General features: G+C 30.2%; 1 protein-coding gene across 1 annotated transcript in view; it reads right to left on the bottom strand.

Annotated features, from left to right (window-relative positions):
- The window catches only part of LOC110664091 (mannosyl-oligosaccharide 1,2-alpha-mannosidase MNS1), a 44756-nt gene extending 26590 nt beyond the window's left edge, over positions 1-18166 (bottom strand). Inside the window, exons 1-9 of the mRNA XM_021823622.2 lie at positions 17738-18166; positions 11855-11902; positions 10313-10498; positions 8277-8389; positions 7574-7639; positions 7260-7431; positions 2786-2875; positions 2431-2552; positions 2233-2298 (exon numbers count right to left, since the gene is read on the bottom strand). Coding sequence (XP_021679314.2) covers positions 2233-2298; positions 2431-2552; positions 2786-2875; positions 7260-7431; positions 7574-7639; positions 8277-8389; positions 10313-10498; positions 11855-11902; positions 17738-17896 — 1022 coding nt within the window. The 5' untranslated portion in view covers positions 17897-18166. The remainder of the gene's footprint in view (positions 1-2232; positions 2299-2430; positions 2553-2785; positions 2876-7259; positions 7432-7573; positions 7640-8276; positions 8390-10312; positions 10499-11854; positions 11903-17737) is intronic.
- Positions 18167-19984: the final 1818 nt, after the last annotated feature.

The following is a 19984-nucleotide window of genomic DNA, read 5'->3' as shown; positions in this document are numbered from 1 at the left end:
GGAAAAACTTTGATTTCCTCTTGAATTAAAATTATTAAAAAGTGTTTCTAACTCTCAATACATTCATACAACCTTCACAAAGCATAAAACTCATCTCAAAATTGGTAGACAAGGCTTGAGAAGCCAATCTAGGGGCTGCCATTGCAACTTTGGTGTGTGCTTGTGGTGGACAAACTAGAGGAATAACATTTGGGGTCCTAAGAACATCCTGGATTTGCATCAATTGTGCATCAAGAGGTTAGTACCTAAAAATCCCTCTTTTAATTAGGACTTAATTGAATTAAATGTTAATTCACAATCTTTAATGGCAAATGAAATTTTAATACATGCTAAAATGTGTTTTGGTATGCAATTAGGCATTGGAAATTGATTAGGATCATAAGACACTTGGTATGGTGCATGTAACCTTAGAAATAATTTTTTTTGAAATTCAAGGTTCTAATGCCCTTTAATCCACGCTTCCACTCCTTCATCATCAAGTTAAAATGGAAGTACATATCTGATAATATGATTTATTGCTTTGCAATATCCTCTTCCTCACCCTTCCCTTCCCTGCACCCCCATAAGTCCACAAGGGAAATCTTATCCTCTGTGAGCGTACGGCATTTAATTTCCATTCCATAAAGTCCATGAGAGAAATGTTATCCTCTGTGTGCATGCGTGTGTAAGCATGCACATTAAATCTCCATTTGCCATATTTTACTTTTGTCATTAAGAAAGGAAATAATGGATCAATTAAATTAATTAAGCCATCCCAATCTAATTCCATGGGATAGAGTAACTAGATCTTTTCTCTTCTCCACAAAGCTCACAAAGTAACCTTTTTCTTCCTTTTGTCACAAATAATTAATGAATTCAGCTTAAACAAAATTTAAATTCATGAAGATTTTACACCCCCCCCCCCCCCCCCCCCCTCTTAGCATTCAAACCAGTAAATAACTAAAATTATCTATTAATTGTGGCAGCATAGTGCATGACAGCTACACAGTGCAACATAAACCCCCCAAAAATGATGTACACAGCACCAGGACAGTTACTTGAGGAGAATTTTCAAGCATATAACAACAGCAAAATCACGTGAAATGTATAATGATTAATGTGTTTTAGGGTTTACTGCTTGTTAAGGGTATGTATGGAAATTAAATAATCAACAAAAATTATGTTTAGGTATGTTTTACTTACAGATATGACTATAAGCGGTACCTTTGAGTGGTGTTCATGGAAAATATTTGAGAATTTAAAGTTAATTAATGTACACGTTGATTGGATTTTCAATTCAATATTTAGGATGTGATGGAAAGAAAATCAAATTTCAAATATGTACAAAATTAAAATTGACATATATTTATATGCAAAAGACTATAAACTTCAAACCTACCCTAAGACATCATGCTCACATTTAAGGTTGCCTCCCAAATGTAACACTATTACTGGAAAGAACTTCAAAATACCACTCCAATCAGTATTAAAAAAATAAAAAAAGAGCTTCTAATGTGTTTTCTAACTGTTTTATAAAATAAAGTTACTAAATTTTGCATATTAGGTGTGGGTAAAGTTGAAAACTGGAAAAATTAACAAATACTAGTAATTACACCATCCCCTTGACCTTTAAGGATGATTTCACAAACTCCTGACTTCAAATTCTTAAAATCTCTCCACTGAACTCATTAAATTTCTTTCCTATAATTTATCTCAATCTAACTAGTTTTAGTCACCCATATATTATATATGGCCTGTAAAAATTGTTGAGTACAAGGTCAAAAAAAAGAAGAAATTTTATGTTCAAAGATTTAATCTTTTTAACTTCAATTCACATAGCAATCGTTGTTGGCAATATAAATTGAACCCAGAAACTTGTTCTACTCAGAGAGACTTTCTGAGCACCTTATTTACAAGTTTCATGAAGAGATAAGTAAGTATGAATTTTAAAGGACAGAATGACATCTTCAACAATAGCAATTTGTGAAAGTTTAAAGACGTTAAAACTGATATAAGATTTGAATCCAAATCCCAAATAAGAAATTTAGAAATCTACTTTTTTTTTTTTCCCTCCAGAAAATCTTAATATTACATAAATACTCAATTTAATGTGTCAAAGAAATCAATACAAGATCTTTTTTTTTTTGGTTGCATTCAAGAAGTTATAATATGAGCCTATATACCTACAACTTTTACCAGTGCACACATATAAGGGAAAACAAAAAAGGTATGCACAATAATGAATGTTCTCACCTATAATGTCTGACGGCTGAAGTTTTGTTCCCTTGAATCCAAACTTTGAGCAAATATTCATAGAAGCTGCAATTGCATTAGCAAATTAACCACAACCAATCTTATTAGTTTCTGCAGTTCATTTAATCAAGGGGGTACCATTATATACAATTAACTCAAAGGATGTGAATTATTTCTATATCTTGAAATGGCCAATACCTGTCACCCATTGCACCAAAAGTTATGGTCGAGTATCCAGTTCCCCTATCAGGATTAATATAGATTGGAAGCAAACCATCATCAGGAAAGGTCTTATTAAGCTCCATTATAACCTTCTCTGCCTGAAACATCAACTCTCAAGCCAAATATTAGTTGCAAGGAAATTATCCATTTTAAATGTTTCTTTTATTCCAGAGAGTAAAACCACTCGCTAATGTTTCCATTGAAGAAGCTACTTACTCCACTTAAAAAAAAAAAAGAAAAAAAAATTTGTAGAATGCCACACATCATATGAGCAATTCTAAGAAAATAATGACAAGCACCAGATGCAAGAATACACAAGAGAGGATGATACCTTCAGCTGATATTTTGGATCTCCACTCCTTTGAGAAAGAGCAATAAATTCAAGCTGCTCTGTGCCAGAATCTGCAAGAATACTGTCACCCTAGAACCAAGGACACAAACCAAAATAATTAAATATGTCCATGAACATGCTAACTTCTAATTAATATTCGATAGCTGACCTAAAACATCAATCAAGTCATACAACAAAGATCCTACCAGGTGATAATAACATTTGGAAGGAGCAGCTAATGCATGTTATCTGATAAGCATTGGAAATGCCTAAAAATTAAAGTGTCAATTATTTTATTTCAAAATTTCAGATGCATTTAGGGTTATCAAATAGGTATTATGGAACACCCAAGAATATATCTGATATGGTGTGTTCTGCCTGGTGGAATTACCCATGCCGCATAGCTTTTCACAATTATGACAAAGAATAACTACCAGGGCTTAAAAAGTTATTCCCCAAGAAACCAATAATAGTAATTAAGTGCATTTAAAACTGAAGAAAGAACAACACCATAAAGCTAACCAGATTTGATTTTCTCAAGCAACCAAAACAATAACCTGATATAATTACAAACATATGCTTTTCAAGTGACATAAATATATGAAATCAGAAATCCAGCCATAAACATGTTTTATTTCATGGGAGGGTTTAGCTGGCATTTGTTTTTGTGGAATGTAGGTGTTTGGTTTCCACAAAATATCAGATTCCAAGTAATCTTATATTCTAGGGAATTTCAGTGTCTATCTAGGGGAATGTCATTTTCCATCTGAAGGACGGCAATCTCACATTCGCAAAAGTTTGGAAGATGACAAAGGGTATAAACCATTATTTCCCTACCATTACAATATGAAGCTAGCCTTAGAATTAAAAACATATTAATAATACCAAATAAAATATTCATCAATCAATAATTAAATTTAATTTAAGAATAACTGCATCATCTTGTGAGGCTGATTGAATCCATATTGGAGTATGGAAGTGCCTTCGCAAGGTAGGAGTAATGCAGTTAATTAGATTGTTTAATAAAATTCTAATATAAAATGAAATGATCAAGGCTTGGAGAAGTGGCACCGTAGTGCCTTTATTTAAGAATAAGGTATCAAATTTTCTTAAACGACAACATATCAAACTCATGAGTCATACTGTGAAGCCTTAGGAGAGAACAATGGAACAGATATTAAGATGTGACAACCAAAATCAACCAATCTGGTTTTATGGCCAGAAGATGTTGATTGGGAGGCAATTTTTCTCATAGAAGACTGATGGAGAGGCATCAAGAGAAAAGAAAGATCCTCCTATGGTGTTTCTTAATCTAGAGATAGTATAGGTAGAGCGGTTCTATGGTGGGTTCTGAAACTGAAACAGAAAGGAATATGTATCAAATATACAAAGTATTAAAGGATGTGTAGGGGATAATCCATAGTATTCAAGCAGTTGGGTTTAGATATAATACTACCACAATTCAATTTTTGGTTTAATACAATAGATTTTCTCACCACAAGTGGCATACACCAAAGATCAACCTTAAACTCTTATCTTTTCACTTTGATCATGGAGGAATGGACAAATCACATCCAAGATGATATCCCTTAATGCAATTATGCTCAATAAGTGTCAATGATATAATTTTTATGTACAAAAAACTATATTGTGAATCCCCCTACGTCTAATAGATTCAACTCAAGTAGAACTGAAATAAAATAAAAGTATTGCAACTTTAGCAATGGAAGGGAAAGCGTGCAAAGCGGGGTTAAACTATACAATATAGGGGTTCCACAACACACACATTTCAAATGCACTATGTTTGGAAGCTTTAGTTGGACAAGAAAGGGAATGGTAGTTTTTAATCCATGGAATAGGAAAGAAAATAGATGTTAGGTTAAATAATTTCTCAGGTGTGGAAGTTTCAAAAAATAGGAAAGAATTTTAACTATTATTACTAAAAAATATTTTTGACACTAAAAGAGAGACAACTCTTATCCCCTCAATTTTGATGGGAAAGTTAAGTGAGGTTTGAAGAGGTAACTAATACCTCCTTATCCTTCCTTTTCCAACCTCATTAAACCTCTAAACAAGGGATAGATCCCCCTCCCTTTTCCTTTCCCATTTATTCATCTAGACCAACACTTAGGTCCATTATACAAGGAAATGGTGGAAATAAAGAGGATGTCAACCACAGCAAATAAGGAAGACGGTGAAGTAAATGGTTATACAAAAGCCCTAACCTTAGTAATCACAAAATAATAGCTAAGTTGAAGAGAAACTCTATATGTATTAATTTCTTAGTATAAATATTCCTAATGGATAAAAATTTTGCTAAAACTTTTCATTTTTTTTTCAACAATTAATTGTTTTGAATTTGCAATTAAACTTTCAATATGCTATATAACCAATTTAGAAAATAGGGGTAACTGCATAAAACAATCATATGATTCTGCTCTTTGACACCTAAGGAATGTCAGTTAGTACCTTGAGGTTTGCTCTGTTAATTAGTCCCTTACTGTCAATAGAATGTTCACATGGCATTATCAATTTTAAATTAGCGTTATCAAGGCGAGGGCCGACAGGATACCCTATGACCTTAGGCGAGAGTCTTTTTAAAGTGAGGTGCCATACTCTCTCTCTCTCTCTCTCTCTCTCTCTCTCTCTCTCTCTCTCTCTCTATATATATATATATATACACTTTTAAAATAAAAATATCATACTTTTAATTAGTTTAATAAATACAAAAGCATATTGAAAAGAAAAATTATATATATTATTTGCACTATATGAAATATAAGAGAAATAGAAAGCAAAAAATAATAAGGTTATAGAAAGGAAATGAAATGTAAAGAAAGATTAATTAACACCACTTTATTAGGGTTTAGGGTCTAAGGAGAAATAAGAGATAAGGAGGAGAAGCGAAGAGAAGAGAAGAGAAGAAAGGAGAAAGAGGAGAGAAAAAATAAACCCTAAAAAATAAAAGAAAAATAAACGTCACTTTGAAAGAGGCGCGCCTCACCTCGCCTCGCCCCGCCTCAGTCAACGCCTTTAATAACACTATATTAAATAGGGATAACTTCAATAAATTATCATGTTGTTTAGTGTTTTAGCACTTAAGGGACAAAAATTCCTTTTTCATCAAAGCTGAAGTGAAATTATTAATATTAAATTAATAATTATTCTAATATTAAACTGTTAATGCTTGTTTTACAAATAAAAATTTCAATTAATCCTTAAAAAATATGCAAATTGAATTAACTTCACAATCTTGACTCAAATCAAGAAGTCAAAATTTCAAATTGATTTAACATCCAACAAGCCAAAGAAAAAGTATTGGAAGAAAATAATTTGCCTCTACTTAGAAATATGAATTTTTTTCTCATTGGCTGATTGAGAAAATTATGAAAAAGAAAAAACTAAGTAGAAAAATCACAAAGTTATGTTTTTTTAAATATATATATATATATATATATATATATATATATATATATATATATATATATATATATATTGTTCCTTAAGAGTAAAAATGTGAAACCACACGATAGTTTTTTGAAGTTATCCCTATTTTTTTAATACTAATTAACTGAATTTTTAACAGAACTGTGTGACCAACTAAAAGAGCAAATCTCAAGGTACTGATTTGATGGGGAAAAAAATTTGTCCCTTAAGAGTCAAATCATGAAACCACAGGGCAGTATTTTAAAGTTACCCCCAGAAAATAATAATATAATGATGAATATATATATATATATATATATATATATATATATATATATATATATACACACACACACACACACAACACACACACACACACACACACACACATACATACATACATACATTCTTTAATCTTTATAATGATTATGTACACACACTCACACATGCATACTTTATAATGATTATGATGGATATTAAAAAGTGAATCGTTGCTAAAAACTTAACATTGTTAAAGGTTTTTTTAGTGAAATTGAAATTAATTATCGGAGGACAAAGATAAATATAATCAACCCCAACTAATTTATGATTAAGTTTTAAGTTGAGTTGAATTCTATATAAGTTAAAATTAAATATGCAACAATGAACAAATAATAAATGTTATAAGCAAAATTATTACAATAGCAATCTTACCTAAATATTTTTTTATCTTCCAAATAAGGACCAAAGTCATTTCCATAAATATTTCATTATCAACCAAACACAATATATGAAAAATTAAAAGCAACATCACATCAAGCAATCAGATTCCTAGGGAAGTGATTACAATTTGCAAAAGGTGAATAACATTATATGAACTCTATGGCAGATGGAGGAAAAAAACAAATAAGAAAAACTGAAAACAAAAATAAATAATTATTTGAAAAGACTTGGCAAGAAGATAGTATCAAGTCAACTCAACAACACATTATACCAAGTCAACTCAACAACACATTATACCTTAGATGAAGAATCAACAATTTGTGCAAAGAGAAAATCAACTACTTACACCAGTCCATCCAGGGTTATGTGCATTTCCATGTGCCAAGTTAATGATGTTGTAAGGGATCCCAGTATTCGTATTCCATGCAGGCAACAATCTATCTGCAATATCTTTGGCCTTTTCCAGGAAAACTGTGTCTCCTGAAAGATCGTAAGCACTAAGCAGTCCACCTACAACTCTGTATTTCAATTTAAAAAGGCAGGCCATATAAGCAAAATTTAAGTTGCTCATCCTACGCTAATCTAAAGCAACATTAAATATGTCACAGTTTATCATTACTAGATAAAATAAAATAAACTACATATTAAACCTAACACAACCTTATGGTTGTCTCAAAGACGCTGGCATCATAATCCTTGTTAAAATCCAATGAGTTTGCAACCCACCTACAAAGAATGGCAATTACATCAAAAAGGTTCCCCACTGCAAACATTAACAAAAGAAAGGCATGGCCTTTCATTAGCAACTTATGTATTTCATGCGCATGCATGTGCAAGAGCAACTATCTAGTACAAAGGCAGACATCCAGAGCAAGTAATAAAAAGTATGTAAGCTCGAGGGCCGAGAATATCCATTTCATGCATAATTGATCAAGGATAAGATTGTCTCTGGTTCCCTTTCCTAGAACCCACACTTCTGTGTGATCATGACAGGGTAATGCCCTTTTATGTACATGAGTGCACAATATATTACCGTATTAGGCCTTGAAAGACACTATAATCTTATATTTCTATCTCTCTCTCTCTACTAAAGCAGTAAAGCAAATCACTTCTATCAAATATATATGGTAACTGGAAAAATACTGGTCACCAATAAGTTGCTATTTATGAATACAAAACAAAAAATTTGTTCCAAGTCAAAACAATTGATTCAAAATTGTACAAGTTATTTTTCAATCATATAATTAATTGTTATCATGCAACGCGAGAGGATTGAAATATGCAATATTAGTGTCAAAAGATACAAGGAAACAAAATCCAAATATGAAAATCAACAACAAAAATAATGGAAGATTAAACTCACTCTCTAGCTCTTCGAAACTGCTCATCCAAACCCATTATAAATAATGTGTCAAGAGAGTCAATTAGAGTTGCCCCAAGACCACCAAAGCTATCAACACCATTCTTCGTCTGTGGCTGATAAGAAAAGCATGAATAAAATTAAGATGCTGGTTATGTAGCTTCTAACATAACATAAAATAACATCATCAGACAATGGAGAGCCAAAATGTTGATGTGGAACATTGAGGAAAAAACACCTATCCTTTTTGTTAGATTATAAAACAATTCCAAGTTTAATGTTATGTATGAAGGAAAAGACATGATTTGGTTGGCTAAAATCTACTATCATTGCAGGCTTTCAGATCTGAATGAAGTGAAAGTAAAGATGAAAAAATAAAGACTCCAAGCTTCACATTTGGATTCAGTATGCATCATCCAAAGGTTCCATAGAGACACACTTAGGGTTAGAATTGCATCACAGACACCAAGAAACAACAACTAATAAAATGATATTGATTGGAATAAACAATTTGACTTAAAAGCGTGTGCATTTATAGACTCAAAACTACAATTATTCCTAAACCCCTCCTTTATTTGACTATTATACTGATTAGGACTATTAATATAACTCAAACCAGAACTAAATTTAGGAACTCAATGATACTACTTAGCGTAGCATACCTTTATAGGATAATGCTCAATTCTCAGACATTGCCTATTCTCAGTCCACCTTTATTCATATCCATAATTTCCAAACCCAAGAAACTCACAATCCCAAGCAAATTATTAGACGCTAAATTAGGAAAATTGAAGGCTATGTTCAAATATTATCTAGAGAACAGGCATACAAGTATCCTCCCATAAGGAGTGTTGAATGCATATCAACATTTGGTCAATGCAAAAGTTGTTCACCTCCACTATCATTAAAACAACCACCACAATAACAAATGAGAAATAATAAAAAAAAATATATTTCATATTAGCATAATGACATTTAGAGTGCTTAAAGCTTTTAGCATTTTCTATTTGTCTAAACCTTTTTTATTTGTAAGGGTAAATGAGTTCCAAAACAGAACAACAATATTAAAATAAACTACCTTTCTAACGTGAAGACAAGCCATAATGGATTAAAATAAAATTTACTAAACAATTTTTTGAAAAAAAAAAATATTTTATCTTTGTCTTAAACCAACTAAACAATGTTCATCACAAAGAGTAAAGGGGCAAAAAAAAAAAGATTTGGGATTTGAGATCAAGAGAGAGAGAGAGAGAGAGAGAGAGAGAGAGGGGAGGGAGGGAGAGAGAGAGAGAGAGAGAGAGAGAGAGAGGTAGAGATTTATGGAGAGGGAGATAACATCATATGAGGGGAACATTTTTTTTTTAATGGAAACAAAGGTCTCTAATAAGTTCCTTACATTGGTCATAGAACCTATCAGTGAATCCTCCCTACCAATACAATGCTAAAGTCGAGTACCAATCAAATCATAAATAATGTGCAAAGTTATGAGCTTGTTTCATCAAACAATCCATGAACCTTGTCGGATAAATACAGGCACACCTTTACTTCTAACATAATATTTTGGATAGAAAAAAAAAAATTCAATAGAAATTAGGAGAACACATCACCCATGATATTCTATGCTACTATGATTAATGAGATTAAAAGGTAAGGATCATTTTAAACTTCAAGGTAATAGTAATATCCCCTCACAATCATCATTCACCAATAACCCACATATGAAGAATTCAAACATTCCATATTTGGAATGGAAGCTATTTCAACCTAAAATTAAAGATTCACACTCTATGAGAGTGAATTTATGTTTTATATTTCTTCTTCAATTAGGTAGTAATCTCAATGAAAAAAGGAGAAAGATGAACCCCAAACAGATGATCTACATTAGGATTGGATTAGATTATTTATCATTCATGCACATATATTTTGAAAGAATGCTACAAATGCTACAACTACATGTTCAAACAAAGTACAACGCAAGAATCAGCGTATGAAACCCACATTCTCCATGATATTCTAAATCATTTAGGATAAATACATACTTGAAGTTCGTCATGGCCCCATGCATACTTTTCATATGAACTCCATGCATGAATCATAGCTTCTTTTACTTTCTCCCTTCGCTGAATGACAATAGGATCATCAGGAATAGCCTTTTGGGAAGGCTTGCTAGATTTACTGGTAATCAATTTAATTGAATCTCCATGAATATTCTTTAATTCTTCTAGCTGAGAGAGAAGGAGAAAAGAAAAAATATACACATGTTAGCATTATTTTCGATTCACATATGCAATCCATAAAACTTTTTTTTTCCTTTAAACTAAGAAGCTCCCTTTGAAGCTTTTACTTTCCTCACCCATATATGATGGATAGAGAAGATAGATGTAAAATAAATAAAAAAATATGGAAATGTGAACTTAATGAAATTAATCCTCCCTTCAAAACTAATGTCTCTTCCGTTTCTCAAATATAGGATGTCATGCCTTTCTGCGATTTATATTTAGCACCCAATGCTAGATCTAGATAAATGGTAAGAAGTAAGCCCATCCCCCTCTAGTGTAGATGGTAAAGAGCTCAATAAAGATCAAGTTTAAAGACTTATCTAAATTGTATGTGGATTTGGAATATTATTGTCTAGTTTCTAGTCTTTATCATAGTTATTAAAGACTCAAGGCGCACTAAGGCGCCAATGAGTCCTAGAGCATAGGCGCAAGGTGCAAAGTGCAAGCGCACACCTAAGCGAAGTGAGGCGCAAAAGGAAAAAATTTTAAAAATCTATAAAAGTCAAATAAATGTGATGCTTTTTTTTTTTTCTTTGGCATATATCTTGAATTGGGTTTGTTGATTTGAGTTTAAGTGGTAGTCGTCCTTTTGCCAATGAAAGTGCTCGCTAAAGATGGAAATAAAGAAGGCATGCCCTTCTAAAACCTTGTGCCTGGAATAAAGGTGCACACCTAGGCGCATAAAGCGCTAGGGTTTGAGCCTGGTGAGCCTTAAGCCTAAGGCGTGCTGAGGCGCGCCTTTAATAACTATGGTCTTTATGTGTCTCACAAGCATATGCTTATTTCAGTAAATTTATTGTTGGTTTAGCATCTTACAATCAAATTCAAAGGTTCGCTAGAAGGATTTCTAGTCTTTATTTTCACTTTTGTATTTTATTTTGCTTGTTGATCTAGGAAGCATTATTCTTTTTAGTTTTCCATGCGAGTGTAAGACTCCAATGACTTTAAGGTTTAGGATTTCTTTGAGTTTATACATACTCATGCCTCAAAACCAAGAATACACCTCAAATTCAGAATATATGTCGCAATCATCTACATATAAAAGATTTTTTGGCTCTTTAACTTCCTTAACATGCAACACAAGGCAAGTTCATGTTACCTATAACTTCCTCAACTTGAATATAAGTCAAGTCCATGATACTATAAACAAAATATTACTAAATTTGGACATCCAAATGGTTCAATTACCTAATGACAATTCTCCCAGATGCTATAAATAACAACTAAAAGTAAAGAAATACTAAAATTCTAAAAGGAACAAAAGAAAATCCAAAGTTATGTCCTCAATTAGGGATCTCTTACCGTTGTTTTTAATTGATTCACTTCTTCATTCAACTTGGAAATCTCCACCTGCAAATTAAGACTAAATTTTGTCATAGATAAGCACATTAAACACAACATTCACATGAATAGCATCTAAGAAAATTACATTTTTGAAACATAGATATCATTTTTTAATAAATATTTAGCTATTTGCATATTAAGAGAGACATCAATTGTCTAAAATTTATCCATAAGCACTCGTTAACGAGGCACTTCATTGATGAAGTGACGGAAAGGGTTTATGTGTTTTATTAGTATATGATGAATTAATAAATATTGAGTTCACTCTCTTGTGAACATAAAGTTATTCCTAGAAAATTAAGGATGTTAAAGGATTAGATGTGCACTAATCTTGTTAATGAACATCCATCTTACACCAAATTGTATCAGATGAGGGATTGGCCTACTTTTATAACATATTACAAAGTTCAAAACAGCCTTTTCAACAACATAGATCATGAAGGAAGAATTTTTTAATGGCAAGTTTTGTATCCTATGAATATTATTGAAATTTTACCAAAGATATTGCTCATAGTTAGTCTGTTCATAACACATTTCCTAATTTAAATGGATTATCTATTTTGATGGTAATTTATACAAAAAGAATGCCATAAAGTGGTTGTCAATTTAGAAGTAACTTTGAGCATAAAGAGATTACTAGGTGGAAAATGCTAAATTTGGTTTTTTAAAACTCAAAGATGATGCAATTGATTGGTGGTATGAATTCCATTGGAAATATGGCAAAATTCGTTTTCATGGTCAAGATTGAAGAAATAGCCAGGAATTTTTTCTTTTAGTATTACAAGAGTTATTCTATTGTTTAATTAGCGTGGTTAAACATGTATCACAAGAGATTTATTGGGAATTTTCTTCTTGGTCCTCCAAGTTTTGAATACATGTACAAGAAATTGTGAGTATGAGAGTTTGGGAAAAACCAAAAACCAAATTGAAGTTCAAGAACTTTAGGAAAAGTTACTGTTGGGGCCCGTTATTTTAAGCCAAAGCTCAATTAAGACCATATATTTTTTTCTTGAATCCAATTAGGTATTTGAAGTAAAATTTCCAATCAATTGAACATATATGGAAACTTCCATTAAATGAACATCAAAATCTGACAAGTATACCTAAAAATAAATAAAATATTATCTAAAATTGAAACTAATAAAAACAAAAGAAAAAATAACCCAAAAATAAGAAAATCCATAAACAATAATCTTCAAACCTCGAAAAAAATAAATTTCAATTAACTTGCAAACAGAAAGTGGTCTAACAAATGGCCAAAGGAATAAAAGAAATCTAACACAGTTCTTCATTCATCATCAACCTTTAAGATCTTCTTCTCTCCAAGAAGTCTACCATCAGTCATGGACTTCATGCCTGCCTTAGCTTCCATTATTATTGACACAACAACCCTAGCCAATGGCCACCAATTTCCTCATGAGCCTTATTCTTTCCCTTCAAGTTTTACCAAATTTAACTCTGCTCTCACAACTAGACTTCTAAACCCAAATTTAGCTCAACAACTCAAATGATGAATAAAAAATGAAGATATCTATTCAATTCATTCCCACTCTTCCTAAAAAGATAAAAAGAAAGGAATAGGGAAAGTTTATATTTCAACAAATCACACGTAGAGAAATAAATAAAATACAAATAGTTAATGGTATTTCATAACTTATCGATACCCAAAATGGAATATTTATTATTTGATCCATATCCTAACATAAGAAGTCTAATGGGAGCAATAATTGAAATGGCAATCCATACCAAAAAAAAAAAATTAAAACACATATTTAGATTAGTTAAAACAAGGTGATAGCCAAAAGGAATTACCGAATAGTTTAATAAAGTTAATATGACTACTATGGACATGGATTCAAAAAGGACATTTCATTACGTAACGGCGTTATTTATAGGATTTTTGAGCTGATTTTACCATTACGCCAAATAAATAATGGGTTTTAAAAAATGTAGCTGCCACGGCCATTATGTTACCGTTACTGACCATTACATAACAACGTTACTTTAGCATCTCTGCATTTACAGCTTTATTTCACACCCACTTTCACCTCTCTTCACGTAAAAATGAAACTGATCTGCATATGGGTAACTTTGGCTTATTCAATTATCAATTTAAAGCAAACATTCTATTCTCTCTTGTCCTCTCTCTTCTTTATTTTCACTAGCCAATAGCCATTTGCTATCAAATTATCAAAAACTCTCAAAGTCTCAACTTTCTCTCAAGTCTCAAATATTTTCTCCCAATTCTCAAACTCAACATTCTCTCATTCTTTTCTCCACATCCACAATCAAATCTGCTGAAGTAAAGGCCTTCAATCCTCTATAAAGTTTTGAATTCAAGAGCATTAAAAGGTAAGTTATTATTTATTTTCTTTAATTCTTAGCACTATTGCTAATCATTTTTAGGTGAATACATAAATAATTAGGAAAAAATATCAAAAAATTTAATGGATATATTTATGTGTAAATTAATACATAAATCATTTTCAGATAATGCATAATTGCATAAAATAAAATAAAATAAATTTGTTTTGTAATTTATTACTTAGGTTAGGTAGTTACTAGTTAGGTTATAAAAATTAAGAAAAATAAATATTCAATAAGTTAACTTTTGAAATTAATTTTCATTATGCGTAAATTAATACCTAAATCATTTTTAGCTAATGTATAATTACATACATTAATACAAAAAAAAATATGCTGTAATTTTTTAGAAAATTAAAATAAATTTGTTTTGTAATTTATTACTTAGGTAATTAGGTTATAAAATTCATGAAAAATAAACAATCAATTAATTAACTTTTGTAATTAATTTCATATAACAAATAGCAAGTTGAACTGTAATTGTTTAACAAAAATAAAATAAATATGTTTTCTAATTTTTTACTTAGGTAGTTAGGTTATAAAATTTAAGAAAAATAAATTAATCAATAAATTATCTCTTGAAATTAATTTTCATAAATTAAATAGTAAGTTTAAAATCTAATTTTAAAATAAATGCTTAGTTGTTTAATGCTTAGTTTAGTTATTATATATATAGCCATATAGAAAGGATTTTGAGTTTGACACTATAACATTTTTGAAACAGCTATTACCTAGACTTTGAAAATGACAATAGGAGGTTCTTCTGGTAAATCAAGAGATAATATTGGATGGAATTTTGCCACCCCTACAGAAAAAAAAGGGGAAATGAGTTGCAATTTCTGTGGAAGAAAAATAACTGGAGGAATAACTCGTTTGAAACAACACTTGACTAATATACCAAGTCAAGCTATTGGTTGTGAAAAAAGCTGGAAGAGTAATGGTCATTAGTGATAGGTTAAAAGTTAGCAAGTGTAAATTACCCTCCAACGAATCGTCTAGCCCATTACTAGACTAGTAAGAGTACAGTATAATATGTTTGGCCTAAAACATCTCTACTATAGGGCCTATTATTGTAATTTTGGATTTCTCCTATTCCTAGTATAAAAAGAAAATCATATTTGTTCAGTTATAACTCATATTTATTAGAAGGAAATTTAGTATTCACTAAAGGCCCCCAACAAAGAGGAGGAGCTTTGCAACAAAGGGCAAAATACTATTTGTATTAGGAATATAGTGCACAATACTACATTGATAGTATTTGGCTTTTTTTATTATTATGGAAGATTATGTAAATCCTATTTGTATTAGGAATCTTCGGTTCACAAGGATTAGGTCATTAACAATAGTGTTGTAAACTTGTGATCAATGGTGGATGTAGCTCTGTAAATGGGAGGGTAAATTGACCCCTCTTTTTATAAATAAAAAAATATTAAAAAAAAACTGTTACATGTGTATATTGTCTAAATTGACCCCTCATAAATTTAATTATTAAATCCTATGTTTCAGTAAAAGTTAAAATTAAACAAAAGTATAAAAGTATTTTTCAACGTATATAGAGAGATGTATTTAATAGCATTAACAATTATGTAAATCTTAATAGTTTTTAACGTATTAGACCTCATCAAGTCCAAACGTAAGATATTAATATTCATTTTTATGTTTTTAATAGTATTGTATTATTTATATTTCATATGTTGACCCTAGAAATAACTCGTCTGAATCTAACACTGGCTATAATATTCTTCTTTCAGCAGTGGAAAAAGTATGCAGCTATCCATAAATAGAGGCACACTTGCCGTACCATGTAAAATTCTTGTATTTATTTTTCTCTCCCTCTATTTTCTAATGTGTGTGCATGTGTTCATGGGTATTTTCCACTAACACTACTTGAATCATCTTTTTTTTCCTCCTCTTCTTCTTTTTCCTCTAGGTCCATCCATATTCTTGTCTCTTTCTTCTCCTCCCTTGTTCCCTCTCTCCTCTTTCTTCTTTCTTCCCTTTCATTTTCTTTCATTCCTTCTCTCCTATACCAAAATTATATCATTTTTGGTAAATAGCCATTACTAAATGGCAACCATTGGCAACTCCCCTACCTACACTCTTGGTGGCATTTGACAATTATTCACCAAACTATAACTACCTTTTGTCAAGGACAATCCCATCATCATATTTGAATCCAACTAAAGAACCTTGATATTTTCAACCCCACTCAAAATCAATCAACCAAAGAAAAAATCATTCTTGATATTATCAAAAGCCAAAACCACCACAACCTCCACTTCACATAACCACAAATTACAATAGACCAACATTTCATTGTGCACTATCAACTTCTTCATCACAATATTTGTAACTTTTGGCATAGCCATCTCTCTCCCTCTAATGGACATTTAGCTAGTAGCATATTAGATAGTACTTTTCATTGATTGTAAAGAATATGAGTTTTGTGCGAAACACAATGGTAACTAAAAGATAGGGATTCAATTGCATGAAATAAGACAATGAGGATCTAATTAGATAAAGCATAAAAGTTCAAGGATTGTATGTTGGCTAAGGCCAAGGCTCAATAAGCCTCATAGCATGCAATCCTTTTTCATTATAAAACCCCTGGTTTGTTTTTGTCTTTTTTTCAACTCGGATAAAGGCTTAGTTGAGTTGAGTTTTCTTTTAAAAGTGTAACGTGACCAGGACATTATAATGAGCTTGAAGAGATAAATATGTAAATTCAATGGCTGAAATTCTGAGGTAAGAAGAATGTTTGTTGCCTAAAATTTCATTGCTATGTTTAGATGGAACGATTAGAAATAAGGGATTTGGATACTATTTTGGTTTAAATTACTTCAATGATTTGGCATTTGAAATGTGGTTCAGAACTTATTTTTAACAGATTTGAAATGGCCTTTTTCTTTTAAGTATTTCAAATTCACACTCAAATTTTATCCGTGTACATGAACCCACTCTATCAAAGAGAACTTATTATTATCGAATTCAAATACCTGCATCCAAATGCAAAGTTAATATTTTCCTCACAAGATATATTTTAAAAGAAAATTTGAAATTGAAGACACTAGCATTATTGGTTCCTCAAAACGTAAAAAGTCCCAAAATTAGTTCCAATTTCAAGTTTCTTTGCTACCTTTAGCTAAATTTCGGAGCACCTGACCTTCATCACACCCTGTTACAGAAAATTAAATAGAAGCTGACAGCCTAATATCTTTTCTAAAGATAATAACATGAAACAACAACCTTTGCGTCTTCCATAAATCACCGTTTAAATTTAATTAAAAAAAAACACCTTTGTGCATTTGCGTATCTAAGGATAAAAATAAAATAATGGCACACATCAGGGTTTGCAGCCAATCTAGAACCAAATAGTTCACTTTTCCTCCCTTTTCCACCAATTTATCGCCGAACAAACACGGCATAAACAAATACATTGCATGATCACGAGTATTTACAAAAAAAAAAAAAGGTTACCTCGTGTTCTCTGACGAGAGTTTGGCGATCCCACACGAGCAAAGTGGCACAAACAAAGGCGATGAAAAGCAAAGCCAAGCGTTTCGGTCTCTTCAGGTAATACGAAGGATTACAATACCTCCATTTGCTCGACGATGAAGAAGATCTACTCCTCGCCATCCTGATCTCTGAAAAACTAAGTATATGATCTTTATCGGAGATTAGATGCCGACCAAACAAAGATTGAACACAAGAATTAAAAAAGTTTCGAAATTATCTCTCCGGAGAGAAAGGAGAAATGAGGCGGAATATAGAATTTAGAAAGAAAAAGCTTTTGTTGGTTGAAATATAGGATTTGGGAAGGCGAGGACTCATGTCTCTTGACGCATCAAGTAAACAATTTCTTTGTCGTTGGTTGACAGTTCTTTACCAATTTAGCAATGTACATATTAAAATTTATGGCTTTCACTTTACTTTTAAGTAGATTAAATATATTTATAAATAAAAAATTATAAATAATTCAATTTAATTTATAAATTAAAATTTTTATTTAAAATAAATTAAAAATCAAATAAAAATATTTTATTTATAATTTATCTATTTATTTTAAAATTATTTTTTAATTAGGTAAAAAAATATATTATTTTAATAATTTTTAAAAATAATAATATAAAAAAAAAAATATATATATATATATAGTGATTATAAGTAATTTTCAAAAATTATTATAATTTTTAATATATATATATATATATATAATGATTTATTAAAAAAGTAATTTTTTAATAATTAATATCCTAATCCGTATAAAATTCTATTTGTGCATGCTTTATTGGTTAATATTTTCTTTTTCGAGCAGAGATTTCATTAACCGATGAAACAAAAACTTGATACGCAAGAAGTCTATGATAGCCTACAACTCAACCTAGCTTAAAACAATAATGCCAAGGCCCACAGAACCAAAGTCCAGCACTAGCAACCATGGCTTGGGAAGAAGGGTTTCTAACCATCAACCTGCATCAAAACAAAGACAGACCAAGCCCAACATAGAATCCCTAGGTGCCGCCAAATTGACCCGAAAGGAAGAAGGATCCACGTACTGTTGCTGCCTACTTGTCAAACCGAATCCCAGGGAAGACATAAGAGCCACTAAGATCGTAGGCAGGCATACATGGCTGCAACCACCAAACAAAGAAAAAGCCACAAGATTACCAAGGGTGGAGCCGGAAAATGTTTTTTGAGGGACTATTTTTAATACACATGTATAATAAAATATAAAATATATGATAAAATAAAAATAATATAAAATATTAAATTATAAAAAAATTTTATCAACTCAAAACAATTATAATAAAATTTCTACAATAAATATTTATTACAATATAACTTATATATTTTTATAAAAATAAAAATCAATCGATATTAAAATATTATATTAAATTCTTTCATAAAATTTATAAATTCAAAAGTTAAAAAAATAAATATAAATGCCAAATAGATAGATTATATGGCATAATAGTATAAGATTAAAAAAATAATAATTGTTAAAATTAAATAGATATAAAAAAAATAGAGATTCATAAAAAAGTTATGCAAATATATCAATTAAAAATAAATGTATATTAAAATTGATTTATCAAAAATTTGCATAAGAGTTGAGACTACTAATTTTATCAACTTGTATAAATATAAATAAAATAATTTTTAATTTGAATGAAATAAATTAAAGAAACTAAATGAGAAGAAAGATTAAAAAAATAATTATATTTTATCTATAGAATGAGAGTGAGAGAAAAATAAAAAAAAATTAAAAAATCATATATAATTTTAGATTATGTGATAGGAAATTATTAGATTGGCTTAAATTTTAATTTTTAAATAATAACTACAGGTCAAATTTTAATTTATAGATTTGAAAGTTTGAGTAATTAATTTTTAAATTAAATTTTTGTATTTATTTAGTGAAAATCAAGTAATTTAAATATTTCAATTTAAATCACAATATATATATATATATATATATATATATATATATATATATATATATATATAGTTAAAGTTATAAATTATTAAGGGCCCAATAAAAAATTTAAGAGGACCAAATAATAAAAAAAATAAAAATTTATTACATTTATTTAAGATTTTTTCTAATATTTAGATATATTAATAAAAAAAATTAGAGAGATCAATTACTAACAAATAAATTTTAATATACCTATTAAAAAATTTTTAAAAATATCTTGAGGGCCAACAACTAAAATAAATTAT

The sequence above is a fragment of the Hevea brasiliensis genome, chromosome 11 (genome assembly GCF_030052815.1).
Source record: "Hevea brasiliensis isolate MT/VB/25A 57/8 chromosome 11, ASM3005281v1, whole genome shotgun sequence".
In the NCBI taxonomy this organism is placed as follows: Eukaryota; Viridiplantae; Streptophyta; class Magnoliopsida; order Malpighiales; family Euphorbiaceae; genus Hevea; species Hevea brasiliensis.
This window is presented reverse-complemented; position numbering and strand designations above follow the sequence as displayed.